Source organism: Xiphophorus couchianus, unplaced genomic scaffold, assembly GCF_001444195.1.
Source record: "Xiphophorus couchianus unplaced genomic scaffold, X_couchianus-1.0 Scaffold1000101, whole genome shotgun sequence".
NCBI lineage: Eukaryota > Metazoa > Chordata > Actinopteri > Cyprinodontiformes > Poeciliidae > Xiphophorus > Xiphophorus couchianus.
In genome coordinates, this window is record NW_020963014.1 from 90,876 (window position 1) to 109,164 (window position 18,289).

At 35.2% G+C, this 18,289-nt stretch overlaps 3 protein-coding genes across 5 annotated transcripts in view; 1 reads left to right on the forward strand and 2 right to left on the reverse strand.

Moving 5' to 3' along the window:
• Positions 1 to 526: 526 nt before the first annotated feature.
• Positions 527 to 2,433, reverse strand: ndufa12 (NADH:ubiquinone oxidoreductase subunit A12). The gene is made up of 4 exons (XM_028011779.1): positions 2,299 to 2,433; positions 1,911 to 1,996; positions 957 to 1,044; positions 527 to 786 (listed from the first exon to the last, which is right to left on the reverse strand). Exons 1-4 carry the CDS (start codon positions 2,412 to 2,414, stop codon positions 606 to 608), a joined length of 471 nt encoding a protein of 156 aa, XP_027867580.1. The 5' UTR covers positions 2,415 to 2,433; the 3' UTR covers positions 527 to 605.
• Positions 2,434 to 3,138: 705 nt separating this feature from the next.
• The window catches only part of fgd6 (FYVE, RhoGEF and PH domain containing 6), a 29,494-nt gene continuing 14,343 nt past the window's right edge, over positions 3,139 to 18,289 (reverse strand). For 2 of the 3 annotated variants that reach the window (XM_028011770.1, XM_028011769.1), the window contains exons 6-21: positions 14,687 to 14,838; positions 13,644 to 13,800; positions 12,433 to 12,520; positions 11,437 to 11,487; positions 11,296 to 11,354; positions 11,150 to 11,221; positions 10,982 to 11,050; positions 9,918 to 10,001; positions 9,678 to 9,757; positions 9,493 to 9,595; positions 8,271 to 8,429; positions 8,087 to 8,189; positions 7,331 to 7,425; positions 7,125 to 7,253; positions 6,896 to 7,044; positions 3,139 to 6,093 (exon numbers count right to left, since the gene is read on the reverse strand). In XM_028011770.1, the coding sequence (XP_027867571.1) occupies positions 6,051 to 6,093; positions 6,896 to 7,044; positions 7,125 to 7,253; positions 7,331 to 7,425; positions 8,087 to 8,189; positions 8,271 to 8,429; positions 9,493 to 9,595; positions 9,678 to 9,757; positions 9,918 to 10,001; positions 10,982 to 11,050; positions 11,150 to 11,221; positions 11,296 to 11,354; positions 11,437 to 11,487; positions 12,433 to 12,520; positions 13,644 to 13,800; positions 14,687 to 14,838 (1,593 nt within the window). In that variant the 3' untranslated portion in view covers positions 3,139 to 6,050. The remainder of the gene's footprint in view (positions 6,094 to 6,895; positions 7,045 to 7,124; positions 7,254 to 7,330; positions 7,426 to 8,086; positions 8,190 to 8,270; positions 8,430 to 9,492; positions 9,596 to 9,677; positions 9,758 to 9,917; positions 10,002 to 10,981; positions 11,051 to 11,149; positions 11,222 to 11,295; positions 11,355 to 11,436; positions 11,488 to 12,432; positions 12,521 to 13,643; positions 13,801 to 14,686; positions 14,839 to 18,289) is intronic. The other variant, XM_028011771.1, reaches the window with a different exon arrangement.
• The window catches only part of vezt (vezatin, adherens junctions transmembrane protein), a 42,333-nt gene continuing 31,062 nt past the window's right edge, over positions 7,019 to 18,289 (forward strand). Inside the window, exon 1 of the mRNA XM_028011776.1 lies at positions 7,019 to 7,136. The gene's annotated coding sequence lies outside the window, so the exon portion shown is untranslated. The remainder of the gene's footprint in view (positions 7,137 to 18,289) is intronic.

The following is an 18,289-nucleotide window of genomic DNA, read 5'->3' on the forward strand; positions in this document are numbered from 1 at the left end:
TTGAAGTAAAAAAAAAAAAACCTTAGAAAGGAATACTTCGTGCACTGCTGGGTTATAATTACACAATTTGATGGCATTTCCTCGACAAGCTAGCTAGTACCACTAACAAAAACCACCAAAGAAACCATTGGCTTCCATTATGGATTTTTGTTTGTTTAAATATGTTTAAAAACACTATGTATTTCATTAAATTCTTAATAAGAATGGGATATGGGAACTAAATGATTGCGTGTGCCTCAGTCTACTTTTGCATTAAATTTAAATATTCTTTGTTAAATCTCAAAGGGACAATAAATATTGTTGTAGCTCATTAATTCAAGTTCTTCAAAGAGTTATTGAAGATAGTGATGGCAGTTGGCAGGAAAGATCTTTTGTAGCAATCTGTACTACAATGAATCTGAAGAAGATATCACTGGTTGTACATCAACTTCCTCTGCTGGTGGGTCACGATCAACTCGCCTCTTTTCCTGTTCATCTTCACAATTTAATCAGAATGCAAAACAAGTTGAAAGGAAGGACCATCATGCTGTTTTTAAACATCAGGATAAAGATTTTATTCAGGCAGGAAACTATAATTAACAGCATGAACATAAAGCAGTCATAGTTCACTGGGTTCCAGCTTTAGACGGAACCCACTCGTGGATCTTCTTGCGGGTGGTGGGGTACGGCACGTACTGCTGCGAGGAGCCACTCACGTTGAACTGGTGAACCTCGGCGAGGAACTTCTTGGGCTCTGGAGGGTGTGTGGTGGGTGGGTCTTCTGTCATACAGTGCAGCCAGCGATGCCTGAATGATGAAGACGAGGAGCTTTGGTTACATTTACAGACGTGCAACCATATTTAAATTAACCAGCATTTATTGAAATGACAGAAAGCACTATCACTGGCTTAATTTGGAGGTTTAACTTCTTCCAACAATTGTTCAAACAATTCATGAATTAAAAACGAGGAGGATACCATTCAGCTGGCACCATGCTGCCATCCACCTCCCAGAATGTTCTCTTTCCGTTCATCTCTGTGGTGTAGATCACCCAACGGTGACGCCCTGAACACACAAATAACACATCAGAAAAAGCAGTTTCTTTAATTGTCCTGAAAGACTTATGATTTAAAATCTGGAATTAAGACAGACAAAAACATACTTGCTTATTTTATTGTATGATAATTTCTTAATTTTAGACGTACAACAAACACCACAAAGTTGGGAAACATCAATTGTGTAAATCTAAAATGAGGTATACTACAAAGTGGTAATTTTAAATAGATGAGGTGACCATAAAATTGAAACATTTCAGCAAATGTTTAAAAACAATTAGTCAAAAACGGGTAAAGCGATTAACTCAACTGTTTTAAACTAGTAAATATTAAATAAATACTGTAGCATTGTTCCAGTTTTGACTTCATAGTTACCTGTTTATACAGTACATAAAATCAACTGGCTTTTATAAGCCATTTAAGATACAGAATTTAAAAATATAATCTTCTAAAAGGTATTCATTTTTTAGTAAGTGCAGTGCTTTTTTACTTACACGTTTACTTTGTTCTTGTTTTTCTTGCCACACTTAAATGTTTAAAGTCAAACTAATTTTAAGATCCGACAAAGGTAATATAAATAACCATAGAAAGCAGTTTTCAAATGATTTTATTTGTTAACAGTTAAAAACCACAAAACAACTCTCTGATAATAAATTAAACACCCCTTAAATGTAATTAATTATTGGCAATTAACAAGACTTATCTTTTGATTAACTCTTAACTGCAGAATTGGTTTAAACTAGCAATGCTAATTGAGATTTCTTCTGGTTGAGAGCAAAATTCTGAATTTTAAAATAATTTAGCCTACTTCATCTAGTCAGACAGGTTCTATTTAATCTATGCGATTAAAGAACATTATGAGAGACATAAACTTACCAAAGAAGTAGTGCTTCTTGTCTTCATAGTATTTGTTTCCGTATTTATCAATACCAATAAGAGTGCCTGTTTTGATATCGTTCACTCTGTAAACACAAGCAAAACATTGATTTTAACTACCCCTGGATATATTTTAAGGAATAACAAACGATTCTGATGTAAAACTAGACACTTGTGAGTTTAAAAACGGGCATTCCAAATATTAAACTTAATTTAAATTAAATCTTGAGTCCTTTATATGGCAAATATACCGTTTGTTGTCAACATGCTAAGTACAGTTAGCTGCACAGAGTCGTAGCTTTAAGCAGGAATTTCAGTCTGTTTCTTAAGTTTCTGCGTCATATTTAAATACAGGGTGATAGTTGGTAATACTGTTGACTAAACTGACCTGAAAAACTGCGTGAAAAAACCCCGAACTCCTCCATGACCTCCTAGCTGTCCCAAAGCCCTTCGGACCAGGTTAGCATACTCCGCCATGTTTAGACGGAAGTGCAACGGAAACATCCCGACGGAACCAAGAAGAAAAAAGGTTCCGCAATTAAGGATTTGTTTTCTTAAATATAATTATAATTTTAACCTTCAACTTTATATCATAAACAGTTTCCTCTGTTATATTTTTACTTTTATTTTTTGCTGTAACAGATCGTTAATTATATGTGTTTGATTGTATTATAGTGTTAATATAGATTAAAAGGGACACAATTTTATTTTACCCATTTATGTATACATTTATTTAACTTTATTCATTTTACTTTGTAGTCTTCAAGACCTTAAGACCAATATGGTCAATGTTTGTGATTTTTTAATATAATTTTTATTTTTTTAATCTGATATTGATAAGAGCTTTCTTTGTGATGTTACTTTTTGAAATAAAATAAGTTTTAAAAAAATATATCATTAAGATATGTCACTATAACCTATGGTCTTGTACATATACATAGAATAAAGTATAAATATCTTATAGTAAGATTTACAAAAGAATGGAAGCATAAATATTGAAGCTAAAATAAAAACCTAAAAAGACAAACAAAAAAAAGAGAATAAGACTGTACAGTAATTTAGAAGACATGATAAACAAGCTAAGTAAACTATAACAATAGCAGAAATAAAAATTTGCACACTTCTCTCTGCAGTCCTAGTTTCAATTATGGTCACTACTTACCTCAGATTGACATTCATCATCATCATGTTAACTAACAAAGAAACAAATTAAAACAAGTACAATCAATATATTTATACACACTTTATTAAAAAACTGTTGCCTGACAGTTTAGAAATGCTGCTCATAAGAGACAAACTGTTTACAAAATGTTAAAGTACAGTCACAGAGGAACGCTTCAGAACTTGATTCTCTTAACAGGCTGCAGCAGATTTATTTATCTTTTAACTAAACTAAATTTTATTGACTCTACACAAACCAAACAGAACTAAAGACACATTTAACAAAATAAAAAGAAGATGTAGGGATTTTTCAACACATTTGTCATCAGAAATCTGTTATAAAACTGATGAAATGCTGTTTTTAAACTACAAACTGGTGGGTGACCTGGCAAGACATAAAGCACACATAAAAAATGGATGCCAAATAAATTTAAAAAACAATTTTTTTTATTCTTATTATTTTTAAAACAGGAGGGAAAAGCCACAGTGTCTGTAAAATGAAATATTCACTCCTTAAAGTCTTTGCATCTGAGCATCCATTTAAAAGAAACATAGTTCACGCATTCTTCCCACAGTGTTTACGTGCAAAAATAGGATAAAAAAGAGAAAAAAAGGATTTTGATCCTCTTCTAAAAAACTCTGAATCTGAAAATAAGTGGCAGCCTGCGCTTTTCAGACAATAAATGTTCCTAGTTTATAAATATTAGCTCTCGACCTTTAAAACAAAACGGAAGAAAAAGGTCAGCATTGCTCGTTTATGTCCTTATACACAGTAAAAACTTTTAAACATTCTGGTTTGGCTAAACAGGAGAAACAAGAAAAATATCTCCATAAAAAATTTGATATTTCCAGTTTTATCCAGAATTATTAAACATTTCTGTTTTATTAAACTCTTAGGCACTAATATGAACGTAGACGTTTAGTGTTAAAGCTGGAGTTTAACAGTAAAATCCCAACTTGTTCCTTAAAATCTGCTTACATTATCCAGGCAAAATTGCTTCATGTAACTACTGTGCAGCAAACGGGGGATAAAAATATATCACAACCTGCATATTGAAAAACAACAGCTTAGCACCCAGATGTGTATTTGGACATAATTTCCAATGGAGCGCCATGTCTAGAACGGCCACCAGAGGGAAAACTTCTGTCTGCTAAACAAACAGATGGAAGAAAAGTTCATTTCCAAAATCAACCATGTCTTTAAATATTGATTCGGAGTAACAGAGTGTAGAAAACAGAAACATTCTGCTGTGTTTGCACCTTCCATCTACATGTCAACCGAGTTTTTATTGAGATAAATGGAGATTTTTTACAAGCTGTAGTTGATATCCATTGATTAGGTCTACAATAAACCACAACAATTTACCAGGAAACCACCTCAAAATTTAGTTTCTACAAAAATCTGAATCATAGATCAAACAAATAAACAGTTTTTAAAAGAGAAAAGTCAGTCTATTGATACATGTATCCATGTCCTGTACAGTATGCACTCTATACTTGGTTGGGGCTCCTTTTGCATAAATTACTTCATCAATGTAAGGTGGCGATCAGCAATCAACCTGACTTTTCTGACATTGTCTCTAGAATAAACTTTGCTTCACAGTCCTATCAAGTGTATCCCAAAGAGTGCATGTTAGTACTACACTTTTTTTCTTCCACTTAACTTTCCTCTGAATAGCCAGGTTCTTCAGCAATACCTTTTTGGTGTTTACCGTCCTTTAATGGGGTATGTCTGTAAGATCACCTGAACAAATATGTATATAAAATATTTTTTATTTATCAGAACTAATATCATGATTGTAGTTTTTCATTAGCTGTAATCCACAGCAGTAAAAATGAACAGAAATAATCTTTTAAATGTCATTTCTCGGTGTGTAATTAAGATTCACTCTTTGAATTAAATCACTAAAATAAATTAGCTTTTCCATTATGTTCAAATTTTTTACTTCTCTTTCTGTCCTCTTCTAATTCATTATAAACCTTTACAACTATTTTGCCCTCAGGACAGATGAATAAAACTTGTTTAAAACTGCAAATGTTACTTTTTAATAAAGAGACAACTTTTTAGAGTTTTTAGGAAATTGCTTATAAAACAACAGCATTTTATTTCTATCTTTAAAAATATAAATATAAAAGAGGATCGATATATATATTTTTAAAAGCACACTGATTGCAATCTAATAACAAGGAAAACAGATCCAAAACATATTTCTGGTACTTTTAGTGTCATTCTTTGTGAAAATTCTGTGCAAAAATTACAGGAAAACTTTACAAAACAATTGAAAACCTACATTTATAATTATATTTTTCTAATAGCTTGACATTTCCTTTTTCTGTGTAACTTTTTGTGTTGCATTTGTTGCTGCTTCTTGGCCAGGACTCCCTTTTAAAAAGAGGTTTTTAATTTCAGTGTGTTTTTATTCTGGTAAAACAAACATTAAATAGAAATAAAAACATTTAAAAACAGGAACTGGTTCCTTTTTTAACCAAAGTTATGAAGAACCATTGTGCCACAGGCTGCGACTGTTATAGGCGATTTTGGATATTTTACTTTTTCTATTTTTTAAATATATTTATGTCATTTTAGCTGCCTTTGCTGTTATTGACCGTTTCCTATTGTGTCCAGTTTGTCTCAGTTTTCCACATGGTCTCAGTTGGATGACCTTTCACCTTTGCACCTCCTGCTTTAATCTAATCTCCATCTGAGTGCTCAGCTTTGTTTTTGTCAGTGAGTGCTTGTCGTGATTCCTTCATCTGAAAGCATTTTGAAATTCATTCCCAGACTTTAGACTTCTGAAAATTTCTCCGCACACTTTGGTTAAACTTCCTCACACGTGCTTCTGGACTTGACTGTTGACCTGCAGCCGCAACTCGCTCCGAACCCGACCCGAGTCCGCACGGCCGAGCGTCAAGAGGCTGGCTTTTTGTTTGAAAGGTTTCCGTGTGCGGTTTGTAATCCGTCTGGATGGATCTGAGTATCTACTGCTCCAGAATCATCGCCTCTTGGAAGGCTTCGATCCATCTAAATGTGGAAGCACAAAAAGAAACTAGATGACAAAATTCTTCAGTTTGGTGTCTTGGTCTCAACTTGTCCTTTTTTGAAGAATAATTTTGCTTACAGAGACTTCATTATTGATTTTATTTGTTGTTTCTGTTTTATTTATTTTTCATGTTTAAAATGTCTTCCAGTTCCAGTATTAGAAATTAAAGTTTGTCGATCTTTGAGAGCGTGAACTTGCATTATTATGCAATTACAATTAAATTACTTGAAAATTGGTTCAAAATATCAATATTATCATTTGTCAAAAATAATTTCTGGGACAATTTATTGATGAATGCATTTCTTTGTAAACTTGATTATAGTCCACCAACCCTACATGTGATGTAGTAGCTTCAAAAAGTTCTCACACTACTGTTGAAATGTTGGGTTTTTCTGATGTACAAAACAAGAAACTAAGGTAAATTGTTTTAAAGCATTCTTCACCTATAATGTGACATGCATCCTGTGCAACTGAAAAACAAGGGAAAATATAATTTTTTAAATCAATATTAAGGAATTATTTTGCTGAATTGTTACTTGAAAGTTAATTTTGTCTTATTTCAAGACAAAACTACAGCTGACTTTTGTGTAAAGTCAGCGGTTTACACAAAAACTACACTTTGTGTCTTTTGAGTATAAGTTAAGGTGCTTTGTGAAGGAGGCTAAAAACGATTCCAGACCCAAATTCAGTGTTCAGTATTTTTTTCTCTAAGCTTTTTTAAGGTTATTAAATAAATACCTATATGAATTTGTGTATGACAGACGGCTGTGTTTATTTGGGCACCTCTGCGCTGTGGGAATGTCGTCAGCCTTGAAGATGTAGAACAGCGTGTTTTTGTGATACAGCTTGAACTGCAGCTTCTGAGCCGGCCCGTTCTTCTCCTCCCTCAGGAAGAATCCCAGCAGCGGTTGGCTCTCCAGCGCCGCCACGTCCTGCACCAAAACACACCAGGACCAGTTTAGAGGGAGCCGAGCCGCGACGCGACGCGACCAGGAGAACACCAGTGGCGTACCTCACTAGCAGCGTAGGTGTACAGAACTTTGTTCTTTATGACAAACCACAGCCTCTTCCACTGCTTCTTGTTGCCTTTGGATCGGTGCAAGTAGCCGCTCATGGAGGAGTTTTCAGTGTTGGCTGACACCTGGTTGCCATGGAGATAAGTCAGACCCAGGTCATTGAATATATCGACTGAGAACATCGTTTGTTCAGGTGTCGTACCTCCTTTAGCGCAGCTGGAATCTTCTTCTGTTTTCTAGTGAAGGAAAATGCTCCAGATTTAATGGGAGATGTTGATGACGAAGCACAGCGGTCGCCTAAAATGGATTACATTAGATGATAAAGTTAATTATCTTTTCCTCAGAATTCTCAATTTGTTCTCAGAATTCTGACTTTAATTTAAGTATTTATTTATTTTTCTCAGAATTCTGACTTTCATATCAGAAATCGGATTTTTTTCTCAGGATTCTGACTCTTCCTTGGGATTCTGATTTCTGACTTTAATCTCAGAATTCTAATCCTGTGTCAATCTATGGAATAACGAAACATTCTTAGGTGCATGTCTTCTTAGCAACAGTTATGTTGCTAGCATATGAAAAATAATCCCATAACTGTTTGTTCACACTGAAAGCCTGCACCAGAAATATCTGGTAGAGTTGAGTTTTAATTCTGGATTTCCAAGATGGAGCATAAACAACTTAAACAATTCTAATTCTGAGAAAAAAAAAGAATTCTTTATTTTTGGAAGTGGCCCTAATCCTCTTCCGTATGCCTAGTAATAGCTAATAATGTGAACAATTTATTTTATAGTCCAAATTTGACATTTTGACCACTATTTTCATCTCTATTTTCATTTATATGGCATCATAAAGATGTCATATGAAGATAACTTATTGACTGCATGCATCTACTCTGCATAGCCACATAAAAAACAAACATCTCTTTTCTCTAACTGCTGATTATTGTGGAAAAACTCACTGTTTTCCTGAAGCTTGGCGAAGCAGTGGTCGCACACGCGAGCCGGTTGGTTCTTCAAGTACTCCAGGTAGTACTTATTGGTGGAGCAGGCCTGACACACCACCTGGTGGAGAGATAAGGAAATGCGCATTAGGGCTGGGTTGCTTTATTTCGTTAAAAGGTGGATCCTAAATGTGGCGCAGACCTTTCCGCAGGCCCGGCAGTGATGCCTCCTCCATGTAAGGGTGAACTCACAGGTGCAGATCATGCACATAGTGGCCCTGAGGTCTGGGATCCAGATTGGAGCTTTTGAACCTAACGGGGCGCCGCTGTCAACGACACATTCTGCCTGCATGGACAGACACTGAGCAAATATTACAAAAATAAACCAGTATCAAAAAGCTCATTTTGTTGACACCTGTTGCTGGTGCACTTTTTTTAGCCATATTTTTTTTCTTCCACTAAATTCTCAGTGAAAAAAGAAAAAAAAAACTAAAATCACCCAAAATGTACCTACTCAACAATAAACTAATTATGAGCTATTCTAATTAAGCAAATAATAAATATATTTTTTGTACGAATGGGACTTTAAAGTTTTTTTCCTCGTTAAATAAAAAGGCATCCACTTTGATTATTATTTTGGGCTTGATTGAAGAAACGGAAACATATATTATTTGTTCTCAGAAGTAAAAGCAGCATCTGAGGTCAGTTTTCACTTGAAAACACTTTCTGTATTCAGCCAGGTTTTAACACAGCAGTTAAAAACAGAGTTAGACGCACCAAGGTGTATTTTAGAGTATCAGTCAATGAGTAGATGTGGTCCCAGTTACCATGACAACCATGAAGCTTGGAAAAGATGATTGCTCTGTGTTGCAGCTCACATTTTTGTAAGTAGGTTTTAATTTAAAAGTTGTAGTTTTGCTCTAATTTGTTTGTTCGTGAACTGTGGTCAGGAGGGCCACACAAAAAAAAAAAAAATCATAATGATGGGGCCACAAATGGCCCCTGGGCCTCACTTTGAACATCCCACTGCAAAAACACAAAATCTTACCAAGTATTTTCAGACTAGTTTCCAATGCAAATATCTTAGTGCACTTGAAGTAATACAAAATTAATTTATATAGGAGCTTGTTTAAGGCAATAATTTCTTAATATTTATGACAAAATACTAGTTCCACTTGCAGATTATTTCACTTATAACTAGTACTTTGTCATCAATAGTAAGGAATTATTGACTTAAAACAAGCTTTAAGTTTTGTCTTATTTCCACTAGAAACTAAACTGTCAGAAAACTAAATTAGAGTTTAATTTGCTTGCATCAAAATTAATATTGTTTGTGTAATAAACCTATTGAATGAGTCACTTTTCAGTTATACAGCTGTCATATATCAACATTGCCTGAGATGCCCACACAGATTTATCGTTACCTCTTCCTGACTGCGACTGGATATGAAGGTTATTTTCTTCTTCGTGTAATCTTCAATGGCCTTCCCGATGGCCTCCAGCCACTCGTCTCTCTCTTTAGCCGAGCTGCGAACACAAAGCGCATCAGAGCTCAGAGTCACAGCGGACGCTCTGCAGTGGCAGCGTCACTCTGAAGCCGAGTGCCGACCTGGCAGACAGGATGAAGGAGCGCTCAACGCTTTCGATGTTCAGCTCGTTCTGATAGGCCTCCTGGCTCGGCTTGCTGACCTGGAAATGCAGAAAAAAAACAAAATCAGCAAAGATGTTGAGATTTTCTTAACTCACGGTGGCCATAACTAACCAAGGTTTGGATTTATAAAATCATGTTAGCCATAAAAAAACCCCCAGCAAAATAATCATAAACCGTAATCATAACTGCGTCTCAAACCTTCATTCCAGCCAGCGACAGAACACTGTTGAGTTTATACTGGGCAGACTGGACCGGAGTGGTGTACATGAGTGCATCATTAAACTGGAAAATAAAAAGAAACAATTCAGAAATAAGTTATATTAAAAAAGAAACCTAATATGACACATAACCTCCTTTTTAAGGATGCTTCTTCAATTGTTTTTAATCTAAACAGGTCACAAATGTGCCATTAATTCAATAAAAATAGAAATAAATCAATATTTTATCTAGTAGCTCCTTTTCCCATAGTAAAATTCAAATGCTTTTTACACATTTTCTAGGTAATTTTTAAATTTTTTCCAGCAGTACACTTTGGAGATTAAAAACAATATAAATTAACTAAAAGAGACAGTTTAAGTTCACTATTATATGATATAATTTATTACTGTTGTTAGTAACGTCTTCTGATAATATTCTACAGTCTACTGCAGGGACAAGGAAAACTAAAATATAACAAAATGTTTTGAAATGTCTCTCGCACACACCATGATCAGCTGACTGCTCCAAGAACAAAAGATTAATTTAACAGACAAAAAAAAAACAATTTCAGAAGCATTTAATGTATAAAATATAAGACAATCTTTATTTCAGCTACACATAAATAAGTCGTTGAGAAATTAGGAATAAATATTCAATAAATTGAAACAATCAAAAGAAATTGTGTTAAAGTAAACTACCTTCCTGTTAGAATATAAAAAAAAGTCACAAAAAAATGTCTTAAAAATTTTCTCACTACATTTTCTGGCATTTAGCAGATTAGATTAATTTTAGTAATTCTAATTAATCTAAAACACAATAAATTTAATCTGATAGAACTTCAGACAGTGAGAAAAAAATGTGTATGTGTTTTTTTTTTAGGTGTATGAAAATATCTGGCTGCAGCTGTAAGTAGCACTTTCCGAATTATCAAATTAGATTTAACTTTCAAAAACTTCATACAAAAAGTCAAACTTAATGAATGACTTGATGTTTCTCCACTGAAGTCGATGAGCAGCTCAACCAATCAGATTACAGAATGCTCTAGCGGAAATCTTGTTGCTCACCAGAAAAAACATTCTCGGCTGCATGACTTTCCTGGACAGCTTCATGAGCGTCCCCTCCTTCAGGAACACCTGGAAACGGAGGACATGTTCAAAACACACTTCTGTGTTGCTTGGCTTCAGCCTGAACCTGTGACAGGTTGTTCAGGACTTTTCGGGTTCTGGACGTACCCTGCCTGGCTGAACGATCTCATGCTGGCCGTTGAGGCTGTACTGAATCTGCATCAGCTTCTGAAAATTATCCTGCAGCACAGAGGAGAAGAGGCGAGGCGTGATGCTGCAAAACAGACGGCGTTTAGTGGGAATAAAAGTCTCACCCCTTGTTTCATGATGTCATTCGCATGATTGGCTACTTCCTTCACGACGCTGAGTGCAGCTGCATGGAGAGGAAATATAAAATATCAGTGAAAGGCGTGTTTTCAGTCTCTATGCTAGAGGTGAACACAGTTTCATCTAACTTTGTGTGTCTTTATAGTCCTCAGAGTCTTCAGGGAGGTTCTTCAGATAATCTGCAAAAGAGTAAAAACAGCTTTAAATACAGATTATTTTACAGCAAAACTCTGAGGTTAAAGTTCAGTTATTTACTTACTGTTCTCACTTTGTTCTTTTTATTTTTTTTTTACTAAAAAGTCATTTTTTATTCTGTCATAATGTATGTTATTAAATATAATTTTCTTTAAGTGAAAGACTCACAAAATTATATTTTTAAAAATCAATAAATTTACCTAATTATGGACTTAATCGCTATTTTTTTCTGTCTGTTATATTTATTTTTATTTTTTTTTACAGATGAATGTTTTATATAAATCTGTTTTTATAGAGGATTTTACAAGTATATCTCAAAGGCTGCCGAATGACAATGAATGAACATGTATTTAATCTAAGTTGTTCTATTATTCATTTATTTTTACCATGTTGTGTTTTTAGACAAGTTTGGTTATTTAATTGAGAATTTTTACGTTTTATTATATTTTAAACATTATTTTTGTCTCACTTTAAACCTTGGTAATCATATCCTCTTCCTCTTTTTTAAGTCTTTTAGTCAAATAAATAAATATAGTTGATTTTGAGATGGCTAAACTTTTCTATGCCATAAAAATACTAAATATCTTAGTTATCTGAATATTTTTCTTGGTCCTATTGTAGAATATTTTTGCCTCCGACAATAAATCTCGTAACTAAACTAACCAATTTATCTCGTCCCTATTCAAGAATGTTACAATAGTTTAAATAAAAAGTCTTTGCATGTTTCAATCTCAAGATATCCCTCTCCAGGATAGATTTTTACAAATGTTCACAAGGTGGCGATATGCTGCAGAAATATCCACTACTGCAGCCAGGACAAATAAATGCTGGTACATTCTCGTGCTGCCAATAAAGCGTTGCCATGATCTAATAAACTGGTGACCTACAGTGTTCAGAGGAAGAGGAGGAGGAGGAAGAAGAGTCTGTACCTGTGAGCAGCAGCTGGTACTGAGGGATCCTCTGCACTGGTTTCAGAAGATAGTGTTTCAGAGCCAGGTTGGCGCATCGTGGACTCATCTGAGACAAAAAAAAAAAAATGCTGAGCAATTCAAGGCTGCAGTATTCAACACAAACACAACAAACCTTACAAATTATTTAAACTTGTGTTGGTGTGATGTAGCAACAGTACATCACTATTAACTATATTTGCGCTGGAAGCCAGAGGCAGGACCTTTAGCTATTAAATATGACTTAAAATGAACTAATCTTTTATTGCTGCAGCATGATCTCACACAGGAAAATATAGATAAAAAATGTTAACCAACTTAGCTTTGGAGCAATTCTTAATCTCCCTGCTGCTTACTTTGTAAAATAAAAAACATTTTTCCAATTGGAAAATTAATCTTCTATGACATTTTACAAGTTTGGAGCGTAAAGGTGAAAGAATATTCCAGGAAAATATTAATAACATCAATATTGTGGAGAATTTGAAACAGTACAACATGGAATTATAGTATGTTCAATATATGAGATAGAAAGAAGATTAATGTTGGAGGAATAAAAAAAAAAAATTAAGAACCTTTTAATTTATTTAATATATTACAGGGAAATTCACCAAGTAAATTATTCCATACTTTTAGTAAAAGTTGATTAAAAAAATATAATAATCAATACTACATGTATTAAAAAAATATACATTTTGAGCCACCCTCCGTACCAGTAGGTGGCAGTAATGCTTACTAAACGTTTCTGGTCAACCACCAATAAAAAACAGAAGAAGAAGGCCATTTCTCTTCTCTTAATAATATTTAGTTTATTTCTACATAAATGTACAAACTTCGCCCAGCAAAGTGGCAATAAATTTGCATTGACAGGATAGATGAAAAAAGCTACCTAGTTAGCTAGTTAGCAACAGTATGTTAGCAGCTAGTTAGCGGCAGCTTCAACCGCCTCAAGTCACAACGCAATGAAGATGTGCGACTGCAGGGGCTGAAATGGGAATGGAGGAAAGCTGTTTTTTCTAGTTAACCATTTCTGTGTGATTTGACTTTCTGTTTTGGATTATTATCATACTGATTACCCATTTTCTAACAGATATATAACCTTAACCCTAACCCTACAGCTAAAGGTAAAATCCTTAGTAGATATTATACCACTGCAATGCAAAGAGAAAAAACATGAAATAAGACCCCAAATCTACCTCAAATTCCCTGACGACAGCTGCTAATGCAGGGTTCTTCCTGCACTGCTCGTCCAGCAGGGCTACATTGTTGTCAAACTGGCGGATGTAGGTGGAATACATCTTCAGATAGGGACCTTTCTGGACAAAAATGTCCGATAATCTCTGGTGGTCACTCCTGTTAAGAAACGCAAATAGGCTGTAATGAATCAAACGCCCTGAAGGGTGAAAACTAGTTTCACTTTCCAATAATAGAACAGATTCTGCTTGTATCTAACGCATACTAAACTAAAATATACAGAAAAAAGTAAACAGTGATGTAAAAAAAACATTTTGTGCATATCAGAGGTGCGTAGAGTACGCAAATCCAAGAAATTATTCAAGTAAGAGTAAAAAAATTTTGGTAAAATGTCTACTCAAGTACTGAGTAGCTAATCAAAACATAAGTCATTTAATATTTATAAATTACATAATCATATGGACCAAAATATAAAGTTTTGAATAAATTTTGGTATTTTAAAGACATAAGTTGAAATAATTTATATAAATAACATAATTACAAAATAAGGAAAGAAAAGCATCTTTCTAAATCAATTTCTTTCAATATAAAATGTTTAAAACTAACAAAAATGGCAGGTGTGTGTCTGTAAGTGGGGTAGGTAGAGAATTCAGAACTCTCTCTACTCTTACTAAATTAAAAGTAAAGCATTGAGAAAATACTCCTAAAAGTACGGGGGATTTTTCTTTAAACGTAATTAAGTAAATGTAGCTAGCTACAACCTCACTCTGATTAATTTAATATAGTTATAAAACTACTGTAATTTAGTTGTAATAATTAAAACGTTAGTCAAGTAAATGTAACTAGTTACTATCCAACAGTTGTGAATACTAAAACGTTTGGTTAATGCTGAAAACTGACTTCAAATGAAGGCAAAAATGATCTTATAAAGGGTCAAAAATGTTTTTTGAGAGCTGCTCAATCACTAAAATCCAATTTTTTGTCTGTTAACTTGGATTTATTGCTAAATCTCAGTGTAATTTAAGTGTTCAGAGTGGGAGCGCACCAGTGTGCCACCCTGTCCTCCAGCTCTCGCAGCAGGTCTTTGTTTAGCTGGTACAGCTGCGGCAGGTAGTACAGAATCTGACTCAGGATCCGCTCGCCCACCACTGGCTTCCCGTTCTGACGCGTTGCCTTAGCAACAGCATCCCGAAAGTCCTGAAGAGACAAACCAGGTCAAATCAGAGACATTAACACACCCAGGACTTGTGCTGCAGCTGAACAGGAACATAAATGCCACCCCACTTCCCTCCCACATTTTATGACAGCCAAGTCAGCGTTTTGAGTTTGCCTGGCAAACCGACGCACACATGCACCTGGAAGGAAGGGAAGGGAACCCGAGCATGGACCCGACGTCCGCTCTACTGAGCCTGCCAGCTCACAAAGTAAACAAACCCAAATCAAAACAGGGTCTAGCAGATTCGGAAACATAAGCATGTAGTACAGAGAATTATGATAGGTATGCTTGTGTGGAGGTCACGGCTTGTAGCCGGAGGAAGCAGCTGCTGCAGAGCCAGAAGAATGTGATCTGACCTCTTTTCTTGGACTCTGCTGGTCCTTCCCCCTGGAGAGTTTTCTACTAATCGTGCTGCGGTTTTACTAAAGCTACCAGACAGGTGGACTCTCCAGCCATATTACAGGCTGCTAGGAGATCTGTTACCTTATTTTACTTCTGTCTGTGTCCTTAAATGAACAGAGGATGACTTTTATCTTTACCTTTTGACCAGTTCCATTGCTCAGCTGATATAAATCTTGTGTTTGGGTCATTCTCAAGTAGAATTGCATATATTAAAGGGGATCTATTATGCAAAATGTATATTCTGCACGTTTTTGTACTTCCATTTGTTTCTAAACACAGCTAAAGTGCTTAGAAAGAAAACACACAGTTGTTTTTTTAGCAATACGTTAATATTTTTGGTGTTTGAAAAACCTTCCAAGCACCAAAAATTGGCTGGGGTTGGACTAGCAACCCCAGCCTAGCCCAACCCGTTACCTAGCAACCCAAGCGGAGTTCCAGCATGTTTAGTCAGCTGATTTTTCCCCATCCAGAAACTGCTTGCTGCATTTTTGTTGGCTGTGCAGGAGCCTCCACTTCTGCTTTTCAAAAATGTACAGTTGTATGATTGCGCATCTACATGTAAGAGTGTAAACGCTGAGTTTGGTGCATGGCCAGCAGTAGCTTATTTGGATTTAAAGTGACAGAGGCCCTTCTTAAAGAAGGTCAAAATAGGAAGAACTCAGTAGAATAAAGAATAATTTTGTGAAAAAAAGATGTAATGAACATTTTTAAATTAGTTTTAATTAGGCCTGTCACGATAGCAAATTTTGCTGAGCGATTAATTGTCTCAAAAAATTATTGCGATAAACGATAATATTGTTTGAAGACCTTTTTACACTGATTTAATGGAAATGACGTAATAATGCATGTGATTTCCTGCCAAAGATAGATACACTTTATTTTCAAAAGAATATTTAACACTGGAACTGATAAACAAAATAAACAAAACAACCAAAAACAAAATGGATTCTCAGTCTCCATTAACAAAAAATGTACTTGATAAAAACTAAACAACATAAAGCCAAAGTGGAAATAAATACTGCATTCAACCAAAAGACTGCAGATTATGAAGTCTGTATATTATGTTGCCCTTCAGTAATAATTAGATTTAAATAGAGAAGACGGGCACATCAACTACCTGATGCAATAGTTCACACTACATGATTTTTTGCTCCTATTTTTCCCCTTACAACAATCTTAAAACGTTGGTCTTTCTAAGATTGTGTGGTGTGTTATGGTAGATCGTCGTTGCTGCTCCTATCTAAATCAGGGGTTTTCCCCACTGGGAGCTTAACGCAGCCTGTTGAATGTGACAGGTAGCCAATCAGAAAGCGCGGATTCTCCTCGTGTTTTCTGAGGGGAAATTACGTCCGGGAATCCCAAACAGCTGACACGGCGCAACTCGAAGTCCAGCGGACGTGGAAACATTAATGTTTATTCAACATGCAAATAATATAGAAATGACAAGAGGAGGAGTTGGAGCGAAATTGCTACCGCAGTTGATAAACCCGGTAACTTTTCAGCTGTTCTTCGTTACGTGACGTAAATAGGTTCTAATGATTTTCATTCGGTCAGGACTTTACGCTGACACTAGCCACATGCATTGCAGGTAGATTGTAGTAAAGCATTGATTAATGCCTGGTTTTAAAATTAGTTCACTGGACTTGCAGCCATTATTTTGTGCCCATTGTTGGACACCACAGGGCAGGAACGAACCCGATCACACCGTTATACCTAGGATTTCTGTCGGCTAATGTGTGATCTGTCAAGTTTTAAAAATGGGCCGACAATCAGCCCACAGCTCTAAGATCGTGTCGTGCGCGCTGGGCTTTACACTAAGTTAATGAGGAGGGGAGGAGTCAGTGGAGAGAACCGGAGTTGAGCCTTTTTTCATTCGGTGTCATCAACAGAAAGAGAAAAAGGCCGGAAGAGACGATAATGCCGATAATTGAAATGACGTCGATAGTTTTAATTTATCGTATGATTAATCGATTTATCGTTTATCGCGACAGGCCTAGTTTTAATCTATCTAACCTGTTCAAGAAAGCATAATGATCACCTTTAATATCCCCGTTAAAAAAATTATTGGTTTGATGTAGAATAAGTAAATTAAAATCTCAACTTCACCTTAAAGTCTTAAAATCTCCATAAATTTATTTTATTTGTTAAAGTATTGTATAATTTCAAGTAATACTATGTATAATCAGAGGGGTTAACAATCAGAGTTATGAGTGCAGTGGGGACTTTTTCTGCATGCTCTTTTGCAAAGCTAAACATCCTATGATCCCTATAAATAAACTAAAGGTGCAGCATGAATCTAAACATTGGATGAGGTCAGTAAATGAATAATGAGATAAAAACATAATTATTTAACAAACCAAGGCTGCTGGGATCAGTAGGCTTTATGGACATGTATAGATAAAAGTCTTGTGCAAAGAAATGTATTATTTACTACTATTACCAATAAACTAGCCAAGAAGAAAAATGTAAATTAGGGCTAAACAAAATATTGTGACTATATTGCCAATCAAACAGAAGTTTGTGCAATATTGGTATCAAACGACAGCTTGAAGAATAATAATCATTTGCTAATATATTCTAAGTGTTATTAAATTGCATTTTCCATTCTAATGTAGTATTAGCCCAGCTGGACAGTGTGCTTGACACAAATGATGGTGCCCAAAATGCTAAATGTCAAAGACTAATTGTAGCGTCTGTGAGAGGAAAGCATTTATAGAAACTGATATCATCATGGAAATAGTTTCGTGCAGCCCAAACGTAAAGAGAAAACAGAAGGAGGCCAGCATTTCATTCCTGAGGTACGCTATAAATCAACGAAGACAATGAGTTATTACTAAGGATTGACTGCAGATTTATTTAGAGGGGAACAATTTCAAAACGTTTATCTTTTACCAATAACTATATTTGTTCAAGGAGAATAAGGTAATTAGAATGATGCCATAGACCATTCATGCCATAGATCTATCCATCCATCCATTTTCTAACACCCTTGTCCCTAGTGGGGTCAGGAGGTGCTGGTGTCTATCTCCA